The sequence below is a fragment of the Hyperoodon ampullatus genome (assembly GCF_949752795.1).
Source record: "Hyperoodon ampullatus genome assembly, chromosome: 12".
NCBI lineage: Eukaryota > Metazoa > Chordata > Mammalia > Artiodactyla > Ziphiidae > Hyperoodon > Hyperoodon ampullatus.
In genome coordinates, this window is record NC_136925.1 from 61,785,495 (window position 1) to 61,806,857 (window position 21,363).

General features: G+C 36.6%; 1 protein-coding gene across 1 annotated transcript in view; it reads right to left on the reverse strand.

Annotated features, from left to right (window-relative positions):
- Positions 1 to 21,087, reverse strand: part of AHI1 (Abelson helper integration site 1) — a gene marked incomplete at its 3' end in the record, with an annotated part of 214,518 nt that extends 193,431 nt beyond the window's left edge. Inside the window, 5 exon segments of the mRNA XM_079716741.1 lie at positions 1,567 to 2,138; positions 14,019 to 14,143; positions 15,784 to 15,851; positions 20,509 to 20,571; positions 20,952 to 21,087. Coding sequence (XP_079572867.1) covers positions 1,567 to 2,138; positions 14,019 to 14,143; positions 15,784 to 15,793 — 707 coding nt within the window. The 5' untranslated portion in view covers positions 15,794 to 15,851; positions 20,509 to 20,571; positions 20,952 to 21,087.
- Positions 21,088 to 21,363: the final 276 nt, after the last annotated feature.

The following is a 21,363-nucleotide window of genomic DNA, read 5'->3' on the forward strand; positions in this document are numbered from 1 at the left end:
GTTTAGCAGTGGATCATCCAAGTCTTCCAATAGCTGCATCATTTGGCAGATCTTCCCCCAGCCAAGCCTTGAGATGACTGCAGCCCCAGCTGACATCCTGACTGTAGCCTGTGAGAGACCCTGAGTCAGAGGCACCCAGCTAAGCCATGCGCAGATTTCTGAGCCACAGAAACTGTGAGACAATATATGTTTGTTGTTTTGAGCTGTTAAATTCTGGGGTAACTTTTTAATGCAGCAACCAATAACTAATTCATATACTAACGTGTCCCTGTTAGCAACTCTATTTGCCCTCTCTTTGCTACAACTGATTGTCTAGCTTTTGATAAGAAGGGAATTATTTTTAGATGAGGACATTAAGGGAAACTGACCCTGAATGCCAGAGAATAGTCAAATACAGACTGTTCCCACCTCAAGTTGTTTATCCAGATGTAGATTATGAAAAACAAATTTAATCACAGTAGTTAAAACATTCTTTTGTCTTGTTTTCCCCAAGGAGAGACATATAAATATGAATATTCGCACAGATGCTCACATTGTATAAGTAAGCATATATGTATAAGTATTGTATATAAAAAAAGACTAAAAGAATACAAAATTGCTAATAGTGATTATCTTTGTATGGTTGGATTACTTTTGTTTTCCTCTCTGTGCCTGTGTGTTCTACAATGAGTAAATGTTACTTGTAAAATAAGGGGAAAATGTTATTTTCATATATCCAAACAGGCATTTGTAGCTCAATAAAGGGGCTACTTAGGTTTTAATTATTTAATAAGCAGATGTGAATAGTTAGGGTAAAGACTCTTAAGGCAAAACTGCCAAGGTTCTGGCTCAGCTTCTTACTGGTTCTGTGACTTAAACCCTTCAGTTTCCTCACCTGCAAAACAGGATGATAATATTACTATTCCTTATAGGGTTGTTATAAGGGAAAAAGCATGTATTCCTTGTAAAGCATTAAGCACACAGGAAGGGGCCACATAAAGGTTAGCCGTTAGTATTGTACTGGCTATGTGTCCAAAAGGAGGACTAAACATTTTCTTTGTGAAAATGTAATAGGGAAGAACCTTTTGTATTCTATTACAAGTTAATCACTAAAGGGATGTTGCCTATAAGCTTAAATTATACATAATGGCCCATCTCTGGGAGCCCTGCTTCCCAGGTAATGAGCATTAAGCTAAAATACCTTTGTTTAGCTCACAGGAAACATCCTGACCAGGCCCACCTGTGAATGACTGCAGGGAGGAAGAAATTAACACATCCCCTCTGGAGGCTGATGGGAACCAGGAAGTGTTTGACTTTACTCCTTCCCCTTCTAGTATGAAAGGAGCCTGAATTCTAACTCAGGCAAGATGGTTCTTTGGGGGCACGATGCCACCACCTTCTCGGTTTGCCAGCTTTCCAAATAAAGCCGTCATTCCTGCCCCCAGCAACTCATCTCTCGATTATTGGCCTGTCATGCGGCGAGCAGTATGATCTTAGACTCAGTAACAAAACTACAGGTATCACTCAAAAGCTGAAAATAATAGTGTTTTTTTAAGAGGACATTTTATATTTATCAATGTAACATACCTTGTTTCAGATTTAGACAGGATTGGAACTTTCTTTTTTTTCTTTTTTCTTTTTTCACTGTTCAATTTATCATCATACAATGAAGTATCTGAAGGAAAGGAAGTCTCTGAGGGAAAGTAAGCCAACTGCTCCTTGAGTTTCTTTTGGATTTTCTTCTTAATCTCCTTTGCCATTTCTTCAGCTACTTGGAGCTGGTATACTTGCATCAGTTCTTCCTCATCTAAACTATTTTCTCCTTCCTTGGCCTTCTCACTTTTCTCACGAGTAACACCCGGCAGTGGCTTGGTCCGTGCTTTCTGGGGTGTTGCATCTGCCTTCTTCTCAGGAGTTTCCGGCTCCACTTCTTGTGTTGTCACCTGGAGTGCTGTTTTTATAACCTTTTTATTTGCCTTTTCTTGCTTGTCGTCCTCCACATTAACATCATTATCTGGATCTTCATTTGCTGGCTGTGGATCTCTTGGTTTGTTTTTAGTGACTCGCATGTTCTTCCCTGGGTTCTTAGTGTTAGCAGCACTTATATCATCACTTTTAGTTTCTCTGATTTTCTGAAGATTGCTTCTAACTGCATCAAGCTAGGAGAAGACGATACAATAACAAAGTTTCAGCTAAGCACAGTTTAGTTACGTGAAGATAAAATAATGACAAGTGTCCACAATGTGTAATACTGGGAGGATTATGTCACTTTTTACTTGAGCACTGTGACACCATTCTACAGCATATGATGAGCGTTTTCCTAGTTATTCTCCCAGCATTAGATCAGCAATCTTGAGAGTAACTTCAGATCAAATGAATTAACTAGTTAACAAAGGAAAAAGTACTTAATGACTTTTCAGAAGTGAATTAACTGCTCAAATCTCAAATGCTAGTTTCCTCTTTGGCAGAATGATCCATACTCTAATAGATATTTGTGAAAATGCTAAAAGAGCCATGGTTAAACCATTTCATGTTTCCAAATAGAAAACACACATGGGTCATTTATCTTGCTTCATAATTACATTAAAAAACCAAAGGTTTATAGCTCTAGGATTACTCTGCAATTAGTCCAAATGTATCACTGAAAATGCTGCTAAGTATTAAATATTATCAAGTTAGATCAAATGACAGACTAAGCACACACTTGTACCTCTTTCTCCAAATAAAATTATTTAAAATGAGAGATATTTTTAATAGACAATCAGGCTAGAAATCAAAACCAAATGTTACTAGTAATGAAATAAACATTTTGAGAATTTTCCCAAGGATAAAAAAAAACAGGCAGGATTAGATTTAGTAAACTACCAGAGAAAACCACAGCACATAGGAAAAGACTTCTCCAGAGAAAAGGTTGGTTCTGGAGAAGCCAAATCAAGTAATTCAAGAAGGAGGGACAAGCCTGAGGATGACCAGTTGAGGAGTTGGGAGGGACAGCTCTGTCTCCCTCCTCCATTCGTGTTACATGGTGACTTTCACCCAGAGACCAAAGCAGCTGAATACAGAGATATGGCTTCATGTTTTAGGTAGGTACAACCCTCACCAACAGCAGAAGCAGACTATGTTGAAAACAACCAACAGGCAGGAGAAAAATTCTCAAATACAAAGATGACTAACAACTAAAAACTAACAAACACTGAAGGAAAGCAGCACAATGAAGGAAAAGCCACCAAATCTAATAAAACAGAAAAATTAAGGAAGAAAAATAAATAGCATAAATAAAATAATTTAAAAGAAGTGAACTTAATATAATGAAGAAATTCAAAAGCATGAGATAAAAAAAAACGTAGATGTTAGAATTAAAATTTCGAATGACAGAAATAAAAGCTTAAGAGATGTGTTCAAAAACAGAAAGGGCAAAACCGAAGTGCTATAAGATGCCAATACCAAAATGAAGAAGTCTTCCAGAAATGGATGAGCTTACCAGTGAGACTGAAGTTCAATTTTCGAAAATCCTCATGTTTAAAAGTGGTTAGAAAATATGTAATATATGTGAAAAGATGGGAAAATGCTAGAAGAACTAGTAACCCATTATATACCCAATATTTTACCATCTCCAAGACTCTTCTGCTTACCTAAAATATATTTCCAAATCTATCTATTCTTCTAGGATAAATTCTGAATCCATATCCTAAAAAAAATCTTTCCTAATCAAATCTAATAAAAATATTTTCTCTCTTAAAAAAAGTTTATTTTCACATGTTCTGTTTCTAGAAGCAATATATGCTTAACTTAAAACAGTAAGAAAACAAAAAATTAAAAATAGTAAAAAAAATTCAGAAATTACTTAGAAAAAGAAGACCCAAAGTTCAATCCTGGGTTGCCTCACACAAGGAGAGTCATTGCTAATCTCTTCAGAAACTTATTTTTGTTGTTTTTCTATGAACATAGTCATACGTAATAACCTTGAATTTCCATTATGTCAAAATGGGGCAAATGCAAATTTTTGTTTTCTCAGAACCAGAAACGTAGTGGCAATCAATAAAAACTGTGAGGACACTCCAATAACTGGAATAACCAAGAATTAGAAATAGAAAAAAGAATTATGGTCTAGAAGAAAGGATGTTGAAAACAAAACCCTGGGGAAGCTAAATAGATGAGGCTCAGTTTATTTATTTATTTACTCTCTTCCACTGATCTGTCAACCTTTGTACTAATAACGTCATTTTAAATACAATTCCCAGAGCATCTGTGGTAGCATCCCAAAATTCCATTGCACTGAATTGATAGTTTCATTACTTTTTAAATTCCTGTTTTTGTGGTTTGGATTTCCTTTGTCTCGCTAACAACTTCATGAGATAGTGTTTACATTTTCGAGTAGTTTATAAATTTTAAACTTTTGTTACTGATTTCTAGTTTTGTCATACTATAATTTAAAAAGGTCTACTTCATGGTATTTCATAATTCATGGATTATCACTGAATTCTGAAGTGTCCGAAATACGTTTGTTCATGTTCTATTATATCTTTGCCCATCCTTTTATCTTTACCATCCGTGCCTCATTTAGGTTTTTTGCTTTAGTTTGTTTTTTAAATCAGCTTTATTGAGACATAACAATAAATTATGTGAAGTACAGTAATATTCACCAGTTTTACGTGTATACTTAAATGAATTTTGGCAATGTATACAGCTGTGACACCACCACAATCATGATGTTAAACATCCATCACCCCACATGTTCTTTTACAAAGTCAACTCCTACCCCTCCATGTCCTGGCCCCACTCAACCATTGATCTGTTTTCTATCACTGTAATTTTGTCTTGCCTGGAATTTCATATAAATGGAATCATATAGTATACAGCTTTTAGTGTCTGGTTTCCTTCACTCAGCCTAAAGCTTTGGGATTTATACATGTTGTTGCGATTATAGTAATTTATTCCCTTTCATTGCTGAGCAGTATTCCATTGTGTGGAGAGATACTACATTTTATTTCTCCATATACCAATTAATGGACATTTGAGTTATTTCCAGTTTTGCATATTATATGTCTTCCTTTCTCTTGAGTGAATACCCACTAGTGGAACTGATATACTATATGGTCAGTACACATTAAGTTCTTAAACAACTACCAAACTGCTTCCTAAAGTGGCTGTACCAGTTCACACTCCCAAATGTATGAGTTCTAGTTACTTAACACCCTTGTCAGCACTCCACATTGTTAATTTTCATCTTTTTGTGTTGTAACAGGTGTATAATGGTATCTCATTTTTTTAAATTGCATTTTCCTAAATACTAATGACACTGAGAATCTTTACATGTGCTTATTTGCTATCTGTATCTCTTCTTTAGTTAAATGTTCAAATCTTTTGCCCATTTTTGTAAGGTTGTTTCACATCACTGAGTTCTGACAGTTCTTAAAATGTCCTAAATACACTTTATCAGACAGTGTGTTGCAAATATTTTCTCTCAATTTATAATTTACTTTTTCATTTTCTTGGCAATGTTTTGAATTTTCACAGAACCCAGTTTATCCCTTTTTTCTTTTCTGGTTCATGCTTTTGTATCCTGGGAAACCTATTTATAACTCAAGGTTACCAAGGTTTTATTCTGTTTCTTCTATAAGTTATATAGTTTTAGCTCTTATGTTTTTTAGGTCGTTGATCCATTTCTATTTAATTTCTGAACATGATATAGTCAGTTTGTAATATTGTATATGTATATCTGATTGTCCCAGCACCATTTGTTGAAAAGATTGTCCCTTTCCTTATTTTGAGGTACCTTGGCAATTTTGTCAACAATCGACCATACACATTTGGGTCGATTTCTAGAGTCTCTTCTGATCTATGACTTACATATCCACCTTTATGACTTACATATCCACCTTTATGACAATACCAGGTTGTCTTGGTTACTAAAACTTTACAATGAGTTTTGAATCAGATGACAAAATTCCTTTGACTTTGTTCTTCCTTTGCAAAATTGTTTTGGCTATTCTAGGTCTGTTGTTTAAATTTTCAAATAAATTTTATAATTATATTTTCAATTCTTAAAAGTCTGCTGGCATTTTGAATTGAGTCAATAGATCAACTTTCAGAGAATGGATAATAATAATCTGTCAATAATTATTTGACAATAATGATTCTTTCAATCCATGAATATGGATATCTCTTTATTTGGTTTTTACTTTCAGCAGTTTGGGGATTTTCAGTATACAGGTCTCACATATTTTTTGATAAATTCTTCCTTGATTGCTACATATTTTTGTTACTACTATAAATGATATTTTAAATTTTAATTAAGTTAATCATTACTGGTATAGAAATACAATTGGTTTATACTTGGACCTTATATTCTGCTAAACTCATTTAATAGTTCTAACAGCACTTTTTAGAGAGTCTGTCAGCTGCAAATGAGATTCTTTTACTTCTTCACTTATGATCTTTATGCTCTTTTAAAAATATTGCATTATTGCATTAGGGTCACCTGCGCAATTATGAATATGCATGGTGATGTGCTCAAGCTTAGGGCAAAAGCTTTCAGTTTTTTACTTTTAAGTACAATCTTACCTGTAGGTTTTTGTAGATGTCCTTTATCAAGTTGAGGAAGTTTCCTTCTATTCTTTTTGTTTGTTTAAGAGTTATCAGAATGGGTGATGAATTTTGTCATCTTTTTATTGCATTTGTTGAGATGATCATATGGTTTTATTTAATCTTATGATATGGCAAATTACACTGACTACTTTTTTCAAATGTTGTGATATATTCCTGAGATAAACCCCACTGGTCACAGCGTATTATCCTTTTTATATAATGTAAGACTGATTTCCTAACATTTTGTGGAAGATATTTGCTCTAGATTCAAAAGGGATACTGGGGTCGGTTTCCTGTAATGTCTTCATCTGGTTTTTGTTTTAGGGTACTTAATAATTGCCCCCAAAAAGAGTGGAGAAGTAGTCACTCTTTTTGCATAGTCTGAAATAGTTTATATAGAATTATTATGATTTCTTAAATAATTTGGTAAAATTTATCAGTGAAGCCAGCTGAGAAAACTAGCCACCTGGTTTTCTTTGTGGGCAGGTTTTTAACCACAGACACATTTTTTTAAAAGATATACAATATTCAAGTTATCTGTCTCTTTTTGAGTGAGCTTTGGTAGTCTGTGTCCTTCAAGTAATTTATGCATTTCATCTAAGCTGCTAAATTTATTGAAATGAAGTTATTTCATACTACTCCCTTATTATCTTTTTAAGCTCTTTAACACATCTGCAGTGAACCCCTCTTATATTCCTAATATTGGTAATTTGTGCTCATTTCCTATTTTTTCTAATCAGTCTGGTTAAAGGTTGTGCAGAAAAGGGTTAACTCAGCAGCCCTGGTTGCTCAAATCATTCAGATCCCAAAACAGGCCTGTTTTCAGAACCAGCCCGTGGCCGGCTCCTAGGAACTGAGCTCTGAGCCCTTGGAATGTTGTGCTTGATAAAGGTGAATGAATACATAAATCAACTAAAGGATGTTATTAACAGCTAGAGAATCTACAATATTTTCCACCCTTTAAAATTAATTTAACACAAACATTTTCACAAGCTGTCATTCATAAAGAAGTTATCGCCTCTATGAAATACCAGTTATTAGGATAAAATGAGATAGGAGAAAATAAAGGAATGAAATCAAGGTGATATAAAACTGACAATGATAATAAACAGAACATGATTTAGATTTCCCCCTTTAAAAGGCAAAAATTCAGATGCATCTTCAAAATTAATAATAGCTACAGTTTGAGTATTTATTCTCTACTTAGCAATTTATATTTACAGTAAGTCCCCTACATAAGAACGAGTTCCATTCTGAGAGCGCGTTCATAAGTCCAATTTGTATGTAAGTCCAACAAAGTTAGCCTAGGTACCCAACTAACACAATCGGCTATATACCACTGCTTTTACACTTACTTCTAGACATCCTGGGCTTGAAATAAAGACACTGTACTACTGTACCCTATACAGTACTGTAAAGTACACAAAAGCACAACTATTTGTAGAGGATGTATGACGATGTATGACACGTGACAATGTATGCCAGACACGTGAATTAACTAATGTGACTGGACATGAACGCACATTTGCATCTCTGAAAGTTTGCAACTTGAAGGTTCGTATGTCAGGAACTTACTGTATTTGTTCTACCTATTACTGCTGAGTATCAAACCACTCCGGACTTAGTGGTATAAAATAATAAATCATTCATTATGCTCTGAACCCAATATATTCTCCTTATTCATCATGCCTCTCATCTTTAGTTCCTGATGCTTTGATTCTATAATCCATCACTTCATTCATCACTCACCATTATCATGTACTTTCCATCCATCACACCTGTCTGGAAAAACTCCAGGTACTATTCAAATTAAGTGACTTTCATCTCTATAACTATAACTAGGCTGTTGAATACTGCTGGAAGAGCCACTTCAAAACTTGGCACTATTATAAACATTTGGTCTACAAATTCAACTGAGACCTCAAAGCTATGGACAATTCTTCTATGCTGCATAATCTGTTCATATGCACTCTTCTGTGGCTATTTCAAACTTTCTTCACTCATCTCTGATGTCCAGTGCTGTCACTTCCTGACTCACTTTCACAGATAAAAGCCATTAAAAGGGAAGCTGCGGGCTTCCCTGGTGGTGCAGTGGTTGAGAATCTGCCTGCTAATGCAGGGGCCACGGTTTCGAGCCCTGGTCTGGGAAGATCCCACATGCCGCAGAGCAACTGGGCCCGTGAGCCACAACTACTGAGCCTGCGCGTCTGGAGCCTGTGCTCCACAACAAGAGAGGCCACGATAGTGAGAGGCCCGCGCATCGCGATGAAGAGTGGCCCCCGCTTGCCACAACTAGAGAAAGCCCACACACAGAAACAAAGACCCAACACAGCCAAAAATTAAAAAAAAAGTAAATAAATAAATAATATTTTTTTTTTAAAAAAAGGGAAGCTGCTTGGTAGCAACTTTCTGCTACCAAGTCCACAAATTTTCATGCACCCCAAATGACCTTTTTCTTTTCCTTCTCATTATAAAGAGGTGGGTTGAATTATGGTTTTCTCCAGATATATAAACCATAATTTGAAAAGATAAATGCGCTCCAATGTTCATTGCAGCACTATTTACAATAGCCAGGACATGGAAGCAACCTAAATGTCCATCAACAGAGGAATGGATAAAGATGTGATACATATATACAATGGAATATTACTCAGCCATAAAAACGAATGAAATAATGCCACTTGCAGCAACATGGATAGACCTAGAGATTGTCACAGTGAGTGAAGTAAGTCAGACAGAGAAAGACAAATATCATGATATTGCTTATATGTGGAATGTAAAAAAAGGCTACAAATGAACGTATCTACAAAACAGAAATAGAATTACAGATGTAGAAAATAAACTTATGGTTACCAGGGGGTAAGGGGAAGGGGGAAGGATAAATTGGAAGATAGGGACTGACATATACACACGACTATATATAAAATAGATAACTAATAAGGACCAACTGTATAGCACAGGGAACTATAATGGCCTATAGTAATGGCCTATATGGGAAAAGAATCTAAAAATGAGTGGATATATGTATATGTATAACAGATTCACTTTGCTGTACACCTGAAACTAACACAACATTGTAAATCAACTATACCCCAATAAAAATAAAAATAAATAAAGAGGTGGGTCTTCTTGTGTTCTAGAAAACTTTCCTCTCCCATATCATCAATTTCTCCATTATCTTCCAGCTATCAGTGTTTAAATACCTGAATGCAATCAATATCATCTTCACAATATCCCTTTTTACAGCCAAACTTCCTGAAAAGGTTGTCTATATTTGTTGTACTGCTTCACCTTTCTATGAACCTTATATTAAAAAGCTTTGCTCTCTACCCTGCTAATAAACTTTCATTTGGTAAGCAAAAACACCATCTCTGGTTTCCAATCTGAATAGCTTTTAAAGTGTTTCTATATTTTATTAGTCAATGTTATTTTGTCTTGTAATTAGTTTTATTTTTCATGCCTTTTGCTCACTTAGAGATTTAGTATCTTACTATTTATGGCATCTATTTGTGGTATTTCTTTACATGTTAACAATATGGAATGGAACTTACTCATAAGGTTGCTCTGAAGATTGATAGGGTAATAACTATAAAACACTGAAAAGATCCTTCTAATTCCAGAATATAGGTGTTCAATAAATGTTAACAATTATTATATATTATTGGCTATATAAAAGAGTATTAGATCTGTGGCTATTAAAAAAATCACATATTTTCCTCAGTGAATTGGCTTTTAGTTGCATTTGTTTCTGACTCAAAAAAGTATCTTCTACATCAGATTTATTCATTCAACAAATATTTAGTGAGTCTTCTGTGTGCAGACAGAGAATATTCTCATTACTTGGGATGTCTCTCATTCCTTTTAAGATCAGAGTATCTTTCTACACTGGAAAACTGAACCAGCCCATTTCTATTTTCTTATTTAGGTATTTGTCTACTAATTTAGATTTTTACATTTACCTTTTTAAGATGTCTGAAGTGTAATTTAATGTGAGATAAAATGAGACTGTAACTGACCTCTTCCCCCAGAAGCTAAAGCAACTCTATCACTACTAGTTCTTGTGTCATAGCTTCTTGAAACACCTGGCATAAGAAACTTCTACTTATTTAACTGGTTTCAAGGCTCAACCAGATATATATTTTTTCAGATCATAAATTCTCTATTCTTAAATCCTTCATTTTGATTCATGTCTCTGGAAATGGTACTATACATTCAACTAATCCATCTTCAATAGTTTTCTTGTTTTTTTCAGGGAGGGAACACTAGCAGCAATTCTTTGCTAATTCACATGCTCACTGTTGCCCTCACAACTGACTGACAATTTAGGCAAGTAGATTCCTTGGAGCACAATTTTCCCCTAAATATTGTAGAGATATTGCTCCATTGTCTTTGGCCTTAGTGTTTTTTGAGAGAAGTCTGAAATGCACTAGATGTTTCTTCTTCTGTTTAGATATTCGCAAAATTTATCTTTTTCTTTATTACAGTTTTCAGATATAGTTCTCATCTCATAAAATTTATCTGAAATGCAAGATGGATTCATCTCTTCTTAGATGTTTTTTTAACCTCAGAAGGTTTCCTCCTAGTGCCCTTTTTACTGTTTCTGCTCCACTAGTGCTGTCTGGGAACACTTACTTGTAGGTCAAGTATTTCTATATGTCCTTGTTATTTCTTATAGCTTTCATTTTAGTTTCAGCCATTTCTTCTCATGAACAATGCTTCATATTTGTCTGCCACATTACTAATTAAATTTTTCCATGGTATCAATTCTATTACTTAGGCCTGAGATATAGTTTTAAGGAAGCAATGAAGAGAGAATGTGGAGACTGTGGTTTTAAATCCTTATTCTACAATTCTTACAGGATATTAAAAAATATGGCACAAAATTTGTATATGTAGGTTATACCTGAACAGAAGGACTGCAGGTTGTTTTGATTTTACTCCAGTGTAAGAAAGTCTTTGAAATCTAATGGGTGAAAATTAGCTCATCCATTCTGGTTATTTCTGCTTCACTGTCTTTGACTATTTTACAACTCAGTAGAGAAAAAGGGTTAACATGTAGAAAACTGATAATAATACAAATGTTTCCTGTCCATAGCTATGTAAATGATTTATATTAATACAATGCAACTGAATTTTGTCTGTTAGATAAATCTCTGTAAATTAAATCCATCTGAACTGGTTATAACATCTTACTGGTTCCCTCATTAATTAATGATTTAAATAAAATCTTTGTTATGTGTTAAAAAAACATATATATATATATATATATATATATATATATAAAATAACTCCTACTTATTCTATTTCTGCCTCTACAGCCCTGGCAAAGATGGTAAGTCGTTTTCTGTTCAGATGTTCATAAAATTTCTCATATGCAAAATAAGAGCTCTAATATCTATTTTCATGATTAACATAAAAATCAGAAATAATATTTGTAAAACTCTTATCAAAGTGCCTGATAGGCAGGTTGAAAAACAGTAACATGAATCTGCCATTATTACGAATTTTATTATGTCTTTCTCTTTGCCTAATTTTCTTATTTCAGCCTGCTTCCTTTTCAGTGTCAGCCTGTTCTGCACATGGGAGTCCTTGTTCTTGTACTGAAGAGATCCCATCACTTCATGCCTTCTTAAAAGGGGTCCTATTGGGTTGTGGTTAAGAGAGTGGATTCTGCAGTCAGACTGTCAGAGTTTGAATCCTGGCTCTACTAACTATGCCACTAACTTTGGGTAAGTTATTCAACCTCTCTGTGATCTAGTTTCCCCATCTATAAATGGATATAAGACTTCATAATTTTATTGTTTGTATTGAAAATGAGTGAATATAAATAAAATGTTTAGAAGAGTGCTTGAAAGATAGAGAGCACCATTATCTAGTAAATAAAAGCAGGTATTCCTCCTCTGTTTGCTAAAGTAAATCATTTCAAAAATAGTTTGTTTTCCAAGAATAATCCGCTTCCGTTGAGCTGAAAAATCTCTTCCTAAATATTTTTTTTAAGAATACTTATCTCTGAATTAAGAGAGACCTTGAATGGCCTCGTGTGTGCTAAAAGAGACTGAGTAGATTACATTTAATCACCTCCCACTTGTGTGTCCGCAACATCTAAACTGGACCTTGGATAAATGAACATATCTTCTGCCTATTTTCTAGTTATCCATTTAATTTAGCATTCTTGGCCTAAACTGCACCTTGTTCATGCACACAAAGCCCAGTTCTGACAGTGAGAGAAAGTATGAGTTTCTACTTTGACTGAGTCCATAAAAATAGTCTGCAGACAGTTGTGTCCAGGGTTCTTTCTGCTTTTGCCAAATGTACACCACCTTACTCAAGGGGAGGGCATATCCCAGTAAGCAATGCTGCACCGTCCGTATGCCACTCTTCCCTACCATGCTGCACACTGGTACACCAGAAGTGGCATATTCTATTTTAGAGCAGCATCCACTATGGGAGACCTAATCTGATCCATTCTGTCAGCAGTTCTGAATTAGTATGCAGTAGTACACTGGTATACTATGAACCCCTCGCATGTATGCAGCTGCATTCTAGCCAATGCTATAACTTTTTTTTTTTTTTTGCCTCACTTGAGAATATAACTATTACACTGATGGCTGCCAGACAGTGTTAAAATGAATAGGTCTCATGACAAAATACAGACTAGGGTAAAATATGCTACAAGTAAAATGTAGGATGCATATAACTCATAAAACCCCTGCCAAAGAAATGTATGTATTCTTTGTATCAATTAACAGGACATGCATGTACCAATTACCAGAACATGCATGAAGTTATTTATTTGTGTGGAGATTATGGTCAAAGAGGTAAAAGGTGCAATGGAAATAGCGAGGTAGGTTTGAAGAGTGAATAGTGCATTAACTGGGATACTATTACAGACTCTATAATACCTTGGGAATCAGGTTGTAGTTAATTGCTGATTTGTTTAGTATTGCTTTGAGTTCTGTATTTTCAGTCCCTTCAAGGGTGCTACCAAAAATTCTATCATTTGAAAGTATACCTCAAGTACAAAAGGATAATTATTTCTTTAAGGTTCCACTGATTTCTCCTGGCTCTGCTGGGTAGAATCAGATGAAGTCTAAATAAAGATAAGCCATTAAATATCCGAAGTAAGATATTATTTCCTAAGTTCTTCACAATTCTGGGTTAAAAATCTTGGTTTTCTTCAAGAACGTGTAATATGGCTAGTTTTGCGTTTCCCTGTTATCCCTAATCACTTTAAGCAGTTGGTCTGTTATTCTGTAGGTCAGCACTCAAGAACTCAATACTCAAAGAGTGAAGAGTGAGGCTGATTCTAATGCAAGCTTTACTTTACCATGTTATTGACCACAACACAGATTTACTGTTTTCAATTTCCAAAGTTCCTTGGAGTTTTCATATGAAAGTCATAATTTTATGCAGATATACAAGTCACCATTACCAAATGATCAGTTACTCACTGAGATTTTTTCTCCAGATTTGCCAGTATTTTTCTTCAGTTTTTTTCTTTCACATATTAGATCACTGTGGGCCTTAAGCAATTCCTCAAAGCGAACTTTGGTCTTCACCTTTGCTTCACTCTCAACTACAAATGATAATGACTCATGTCATTTTCTATGCAACTCTATTATCACACATATTATGTTAAAAAATAAACCCCCCACAGCCTTGTAAATACCTGCATGAGTTAAAAGGATTAGTCCTTCTTTCTTAAAAACTTTTCTTTTGGCTTTGGTGACACCACACTCACCTATATCCATCTTACCTTTTGGGCTACTTCCTCTAAAAGTTTCCTTTGCTAAGTTAACTCTTTACTTATGATGCACAGTAGCGCCTACGACTATTACGTGGCCTTAAACAAGTCACTTAACATCTCTAAACTTCATTTTCCTTATGTGTAAAATCGGAATAATCCTATGTCAAAGATCATTTTTTCATGAAAAATGACTAGTGCTTGCCTGGCCAACAATCAGCCTTCAACAAATATTAAAAGCTGAAAGTTGTTTTCCCCTTTAAAACATAAATCAGATCATGCTAGTACCTTGCTTAAGACCCTGTAAGTTTCCCAGTTCACTTGGGACAAAGTAAAGCAAGTCCTTCACATGCCCTACATGGTTCTTACTTCCTGGTCTGTCTACCTCTACAGCTTCAATTAAAACAAATATCCCTATAGGGAGGATGGGAGGGAGGCTCAAGAGGGAGGGGATATGGGGACATATGTATGCATATGGCTGATTCGCTTTGGTGTACAACAGAAACTAACACAGTATTATGAAGCAACTATACTCCAATAAAGATCTATTTAAAAAAAACAAAAAAACAAATATCCCCTTAGATCCCTACATTATAGCCAGACATCCCTGTTTTCAGCTCTTCTGCCAGAACAAGCAATCTCCCATGTGAAGCTGCTTCCACCTGGTGCAAACTTCCTCTAACTCCTCACAGCTGGCTGGTGTTAAGATACCTGTTTAAATGTTGCCTCTAAAGCGGAACATTTCCTGACAACCTCATCTAAATTTCTGTTTCTCACAAGGCAGACTGTTCTTTTCCTTCACAGCACTTAACCCAGCTTGAATTTGTGTAATTATTTGTATATCTATATACATAAATATACTGTGTCTCTCCCACTATATGAGGTAGTTAATAACTACATCCCTAGCTACTATCATGGGGTCTAGCACAGAGTAAGTACTCAATAAACATGTTTCAAATAAATAAATGCTGAATGAATGAATGCCCAAGAGCAGGTATTGGCAAATACCACCTGCAGGCCAGTCACCTGTTTTACTAAATAAAGTTTTATTGAAACACAGCCATGCCCATTCTGTTAAGAAGTGTTATGGCTGCTTTTGCGCCTCAATGGAAGAGCTGAGGAGTTGTAGCAGAGACCAAACCTAAAATATTTACTAGCTTGCCTTTTAGGAAAAAGTTTGCCAAAGTCTACTCTAAAGTGAAAAACCCATTTTGACAATAAAAAATAAAAACTAACCATATGTTGTTATTATTTACCTTGCCCAGCTGAGCCCCAAATTGCCAGCCAATGAATACATACTAACCTTAATCACCAACATTACATAGAAAGCTAAATATCAAACTATGAAATATCTCTAAATGTAATTTTTGGTTGATGACATCTACTTCATTCCTTAATTGAAGAACCCCTTAAAATAATCCAAACTTTAAAATAAATATGTACTGCATATATAAATTTCATAGAAATCCTACCAGTGGGCATATCTCAGCTTCATGGAGAGCATTGAGTTATAGTGTAAGGCACTGATTCAATCAGGATCCTATTAAAACAAAGAGGATTTATTTGTAATATGGAATTTCCAAATAAAAATTATAAGATACTCTTCATACAAGATTGTGTGATTGTCTACTACCTCATCAGGTTTATACCAATAAAACTAAGTTCTCTTATTCCAACCTTATGTAAATGACTTAAATACATCTGAATCAGTTTAGAGTCTTTAAAGCAAACTGGATCATAATTGAGTAAAATATTTATATATTTGAAACAAAAAATTTTAAAAATTTTTGAAAGGCAATAAACATCTAACTTAGTATATTAATACACCTTTTAAAGTATTTTAAGTAAAAAAAAATGAACACTTCTATGTACTTTTGAGAAACCAAACTCCATATCAGGACTGACTTTCCCAAGCACATACACTATTACACTAGTAAAGTATGCTTCTGGGTAGCACATTCACAGATAATGAATTTAAATATTTCTGTACCTGCCACTGAAAATGCTGCAAAAGAGAAGGTTAAGCACAAGCATTCATTCCATCTTCTCAAATAAATACCTGGGTGTGTTTCATTGTGTATCAAAACCATGGGTAAACTCAGTATATATATTCTTAAATTTCCAGTTTTTGTAAAAGATGAGGGTGTGTGTCCAAAACAGACATTAATTCTCACATTAGAACACAATATGCATATATTTTTAAGAATAAAAATGAAGACTGTTAAAAAAAATGGATTTGACTCAACAATTATCAGTTAAGGTTGCAGATCCCTGGGGATCCACATTCGTGTTCCTTTAGTATTAGGGGTACTTTGGACAGAAAAGTCTGATAACAAATGCTAAAAAGCAAATAATGATTATACAAATACACTAAGTATGTGAGTTAACTTCTGTAACAACTCTCCGGTATACAGACAAAATAGACATCATTAAACACACAGAGTAAAACCTCCTATTCTTTATTGATAGGAAACAGCATTAACTCTTTCTAGAAGATAATAGATCCAAAAAGCCTGATCATCTTTCCAATCTACTCCAAATTAGAAGAGAGGCTGCAAAGCCAACTGCATCAGTAATTGAAACCTGACAGCACATAAATAGAAAAAAAAAAAGCAAATAAGGATTTAATATTTATAGTATTCCATGGTGATTCAATATATAGGAAAATAGCTGAACTATATTATGACTGAGTCATCAAGAAAAGGTTTATTTATATTCTTTTGTTTTATCTTGAGCAGAAAATGTATGACATTTTAGACAGATTAAATAAAAACTACTGAAGAGATAGAACAAAGAGACAAGGATGATTCTCATGTTTTTCAAAAGGAAATAATTAGACCAGTAGTATCATTAATTGGAATATAGTGCAGTACAGCACAAGTGTAGTGAAGTAGTTTAAAACACAAGTCCTGGAATTACTGTAATCTCCCATGGTTACTTGTATGGGCTGGGCAATGTTTCCTCATCTGTAAAATCAGTCTAACAGTGACTATTCAAAGGGCTGTTGTAAGAGTTAAATGATTAAAAGGTTAAAACAGTGCCTTAGAACAAGCATCAATAACATTAGCTACAATTATAATAGATACTTCTTATGGGGACACTCAGTGAGCTTTAGCAGGGCATGTTGAGCTGGATATCTGAGGCGTATTAAGCAGCTATAAGCATTGGCTCTATTGTCAGATTCCTGGATTCAAATCTCAGTTCTACCTGTCAAGAGATTAATCTCAATTTCCTACTCTTTCAAAAGAGAATGATAACAGTATATCACTTACAGGGTTTTTGTAAAGATGAAATAAGAATATGCAGGTAAAACACTAGGCACAATGCCTAGAGCACGGCAAGCTCTTCAAAAATGATAGCTATTATTACTGTATGCACATATAGAGTGTGTGTGTGTGTGTGTATGGAGATTCATATAAATATATATATATATATAAAATCAGTTTATGTTTGGTAGGTGATATAGTAATCCAGCAAGGAGGTAAGAGTCTGAAGATTTGGGCATCATTTATTTATATTTGTGATGGTTGCAAGAAAAAAAAGGGCCAAACACAGAATTCTGGGAGCCCACAAAATAAACTAAAAAGACATCAGGGAGATAGATGAAAAACTGGGAGAAGTAACCAAAGGAAAAAGGGTTTCAAGAAAGAAGTGGTCTACACTGTGTGGTACCAAGAGTTCTTGCAAGATTTGAAGAGTGTCCACTGGATCTGCAGTCAGGAAGTCACGTGTGCTAAGCTTTTTGTGGAGGGACAGAAACCTGGCAGCCACAGGTGGAGGAATGAATGGAAGGTAAGACCTGTAGAAGAAATGTGTGGATAATTCTTTCTACAATTCTGCTTCCAACCGTCTCCCTCCACCCTGCACAGGCAGTGACATGAGGCAGTAGCTTTGAGGTACAGAAAGACTAGGGAAGGATTTTGCTGTTTGTTTTAAGACTGTTTCCATGCCTCCATCACACTACCCTTAAAAAATAAACCACCAGAGGAATTTTCTAAAATACAAATGTGATGGAATCATTTCTTTGTTTAGAACTCTTCAGTAGCTTCCAATACTGGAAAACATGAGGTCCTTCCCATTGGGGTCCAAAGCTACTAGTGAAATGACCCCTTGCCTTTCTCCACCTCCCCTTCTCTAGGCACACTTCCACACTGCGGGCTCCAGCCCTGTGAAACCACTTGCAGGCCCTCAAATGTGCCAAACTCTTTCTTGCCTTTGTACCATTACACATACACCCCTCTCTCCTAAAAAATGCCCTTCCTCTCTTGTCTCTCTAACTCCTAACTATCCTTTGACACTAAACGCAAATAGTATTGAGACAGGCTAAGACCTGGGACCTGGGTCCCTTTACTGGAGTGTCTGCACCCGGACAAACATAAACTATAAGGGACTAAAAACAACTGCATGCATGCACAGTTGGGGCAAAATCATGAACAGTAAGATACAAAAGGGCCAAAACCCAACTTCTGAGGTGCTGGGAACAAAAGCAGTAGCATACTGTGCAGGATCCCTGCCCACAGCACCACCAAGGGGGCGGGCAGAACACCTAAGCCACGCCTCCAGCCACGCCCACAAATCTGGCCCCAACCTCTCCCCCTTTAAGGAACGAGCTCTGCCCCACACCCCGACCCACCACCCCGTTTCCCGTTTTCACTCCCTCGTGAAACAACAGAAGTCCCAATAAAGCCTCGCCTAAACTTCTTGTCTGCCCTCGTATCAATTTCTATTGATTAAAGAGTCCAAGGACCCAGGTCAGTATCAGTATCTTCTCTAAGGAGCTCGCTAACTTTGAGGGGTTAGAGACAGTCTCCATAAATAAATAAGATTCTGAAGATGGTTTTAAAAACTTTTGGTATTTGAATTTCTTTCAAATGTATATTTTTAAAATTTCCCAGAGTCCTCATAACAAGCAATTTGCTTCCTGAAAGCCCAAGCAGTAACAGCAATCGTTAAATATGTCTCCTCTGTGCTCCGACAGTGCCTTGATCTTCATACCTCCCACCTAGGCCTTGAATTTTCACTCTGGTAAAATCTTCTGTGACCGCCCCCCACCAAACTGCTAGCTTGTGGAGGGCTAGGCCTGTGCTCTCTTCATCTATGTATCCCATTTTAAAAGGGGGGAGGGGGCAGTAATAATGGTTCTAGGGTCAAAATGAGTCAGGCTTAAGCTTTCTTTTTTTTTTTTTTTTTTGCCTGGGAAGTTAAAATGGCACCTACTTTATTGTAAGGAGAAAAGGAAATACTGAAAAGCAAAGTTATCAGCACAGTGGCTGGCCCATTACTTTACATCCATTATTATAGTATTAAAAATAAACAATCATGCGATAGACAAAAAATATTAAATAAATTATGTGTTTACATTATTTACTACTATTTAGTAGTCTAATGTACAATCCAATTAGTAAACACTAATATTAATTTAATGATAAACATAGCAAATACATTACAGAAATGGTCATCTCTAAATGGTAATGTGTACTATAGCAAATACATTATAGAATGACTAATATTTGATAAGTAAGATCATCAGCAAAAATTAAGGTCAAACTTAAAATGACATCTGTGAATCTCATATATGTCATTATATTTAAAAGCTTCTCCCTCACAAACCCTTTTACAGGACCTGCTAAGAGATACAAAATAGGGAAATTAACTGCATTACATTTCATCTCATTTTATGTTTTCTCTAAACGCCTGATTATCAGCCAATAAATGACTAAAGATCAAGGGAAGAAAAAGCAGAGGCTTGGATGATTCGCTCCTTGACCGAATTTTACAGCACGGGATAAAAGGAAACAAACAAAACCCGTATACATAATTCAATTAATATATCAGAATAGTCTCCATAAATATATAAGGTTCTAAATACGATTTAAAAAACTTTTGGTATTTGAACTTCTTTCAAATGTATATATTTTTAATTTCTCAGAGTGCTCATAATAAGCAATCTTCTTCCGGAACGCCCAAGCAGTAACAGCAATCGTAAACGCAACAGGTGGAAAAACTGTTAGCATCCTTTTCTCAAAAGAAGGAGAAGCCATATGCTCCAGTCAGTAGATGTTTTCACAGTAATGCGGAAATGTAGCACAGCATTTGGCAGGGATCCCTAACTAGTATACGTTTTTTTCTATTTGTATACATATCGAAACGACCCTGTTAATGTAACTATACTCTTAGAAACGTAACACATCGATCACCTTTTCTCAGATGTAATTAAGAAGGTATTTCACGGGTTCAAGATTCAGCACCAGGTTGACACCCTAAAAGGAAATAAACGTATGTACTTAGTACGCATCTGATTTAAACGCTGTTAAACCAGAACCAGGAATAGGAAAGGCAAAGATTGCATTCACTCTTTCACGATACCACGCTCAGCGTTCCGGAGAAAAGGAGCCCAGGAATGGGAGATGAAAAGTAAGTACGAAGAGGTAACTCTCCGAAACCCCAACCCTCCACTCTGCCGCGCTGGGCGGGTCAAACTGCAGTGGTGCAGGGCAGCCCCCGCCCGGCCTCCCCGGCCCGCCGCCCCCGCGCCTTAGGACTCGAGCAGCCCTCCACACCACTGTCCCCGAAGAGGGCCAGGGCAGGCCGAGCGCCCGAGCCCGGACTCCCGCCACCAGCAGGCCTGCAGGGTACTCACGGAGAAGAGGGCGCAGACCTGCCCACAGAGGGTCCCGCCGGAGCCGACGCCGGGACCGTGCGGGGTGGCCTGAAAGCTACGCGGCCGCACTGCTCCCCCCCAGCGGCCAGCCACCCGGGTTCTGAGCACCCGCTGGGCGCCGCAGGGCGGGCAGCGCGCCGCCAGCTGACGTCAGCCCCTGCCTACGCCGCCGTTCCCATGACAACCGATGTGGCGCCAACTCACCGCCTGGACCTCTGCCGGGCCTCGGCGCCCCTCCGCGGCCCCGCCCCCTCCCACGGCCCCGCCCCCGCGCCACCTAAGCCTGGGCCTGGAGGCGCTGCAGTGCGGCGTCTGCGGAGCGTAGGCCGCGCGCGCGCGCGCGCGCGCCCTCAGGCTGCGGCCGGGCCCGCGCTCAGGAGCCGAGCGTGGG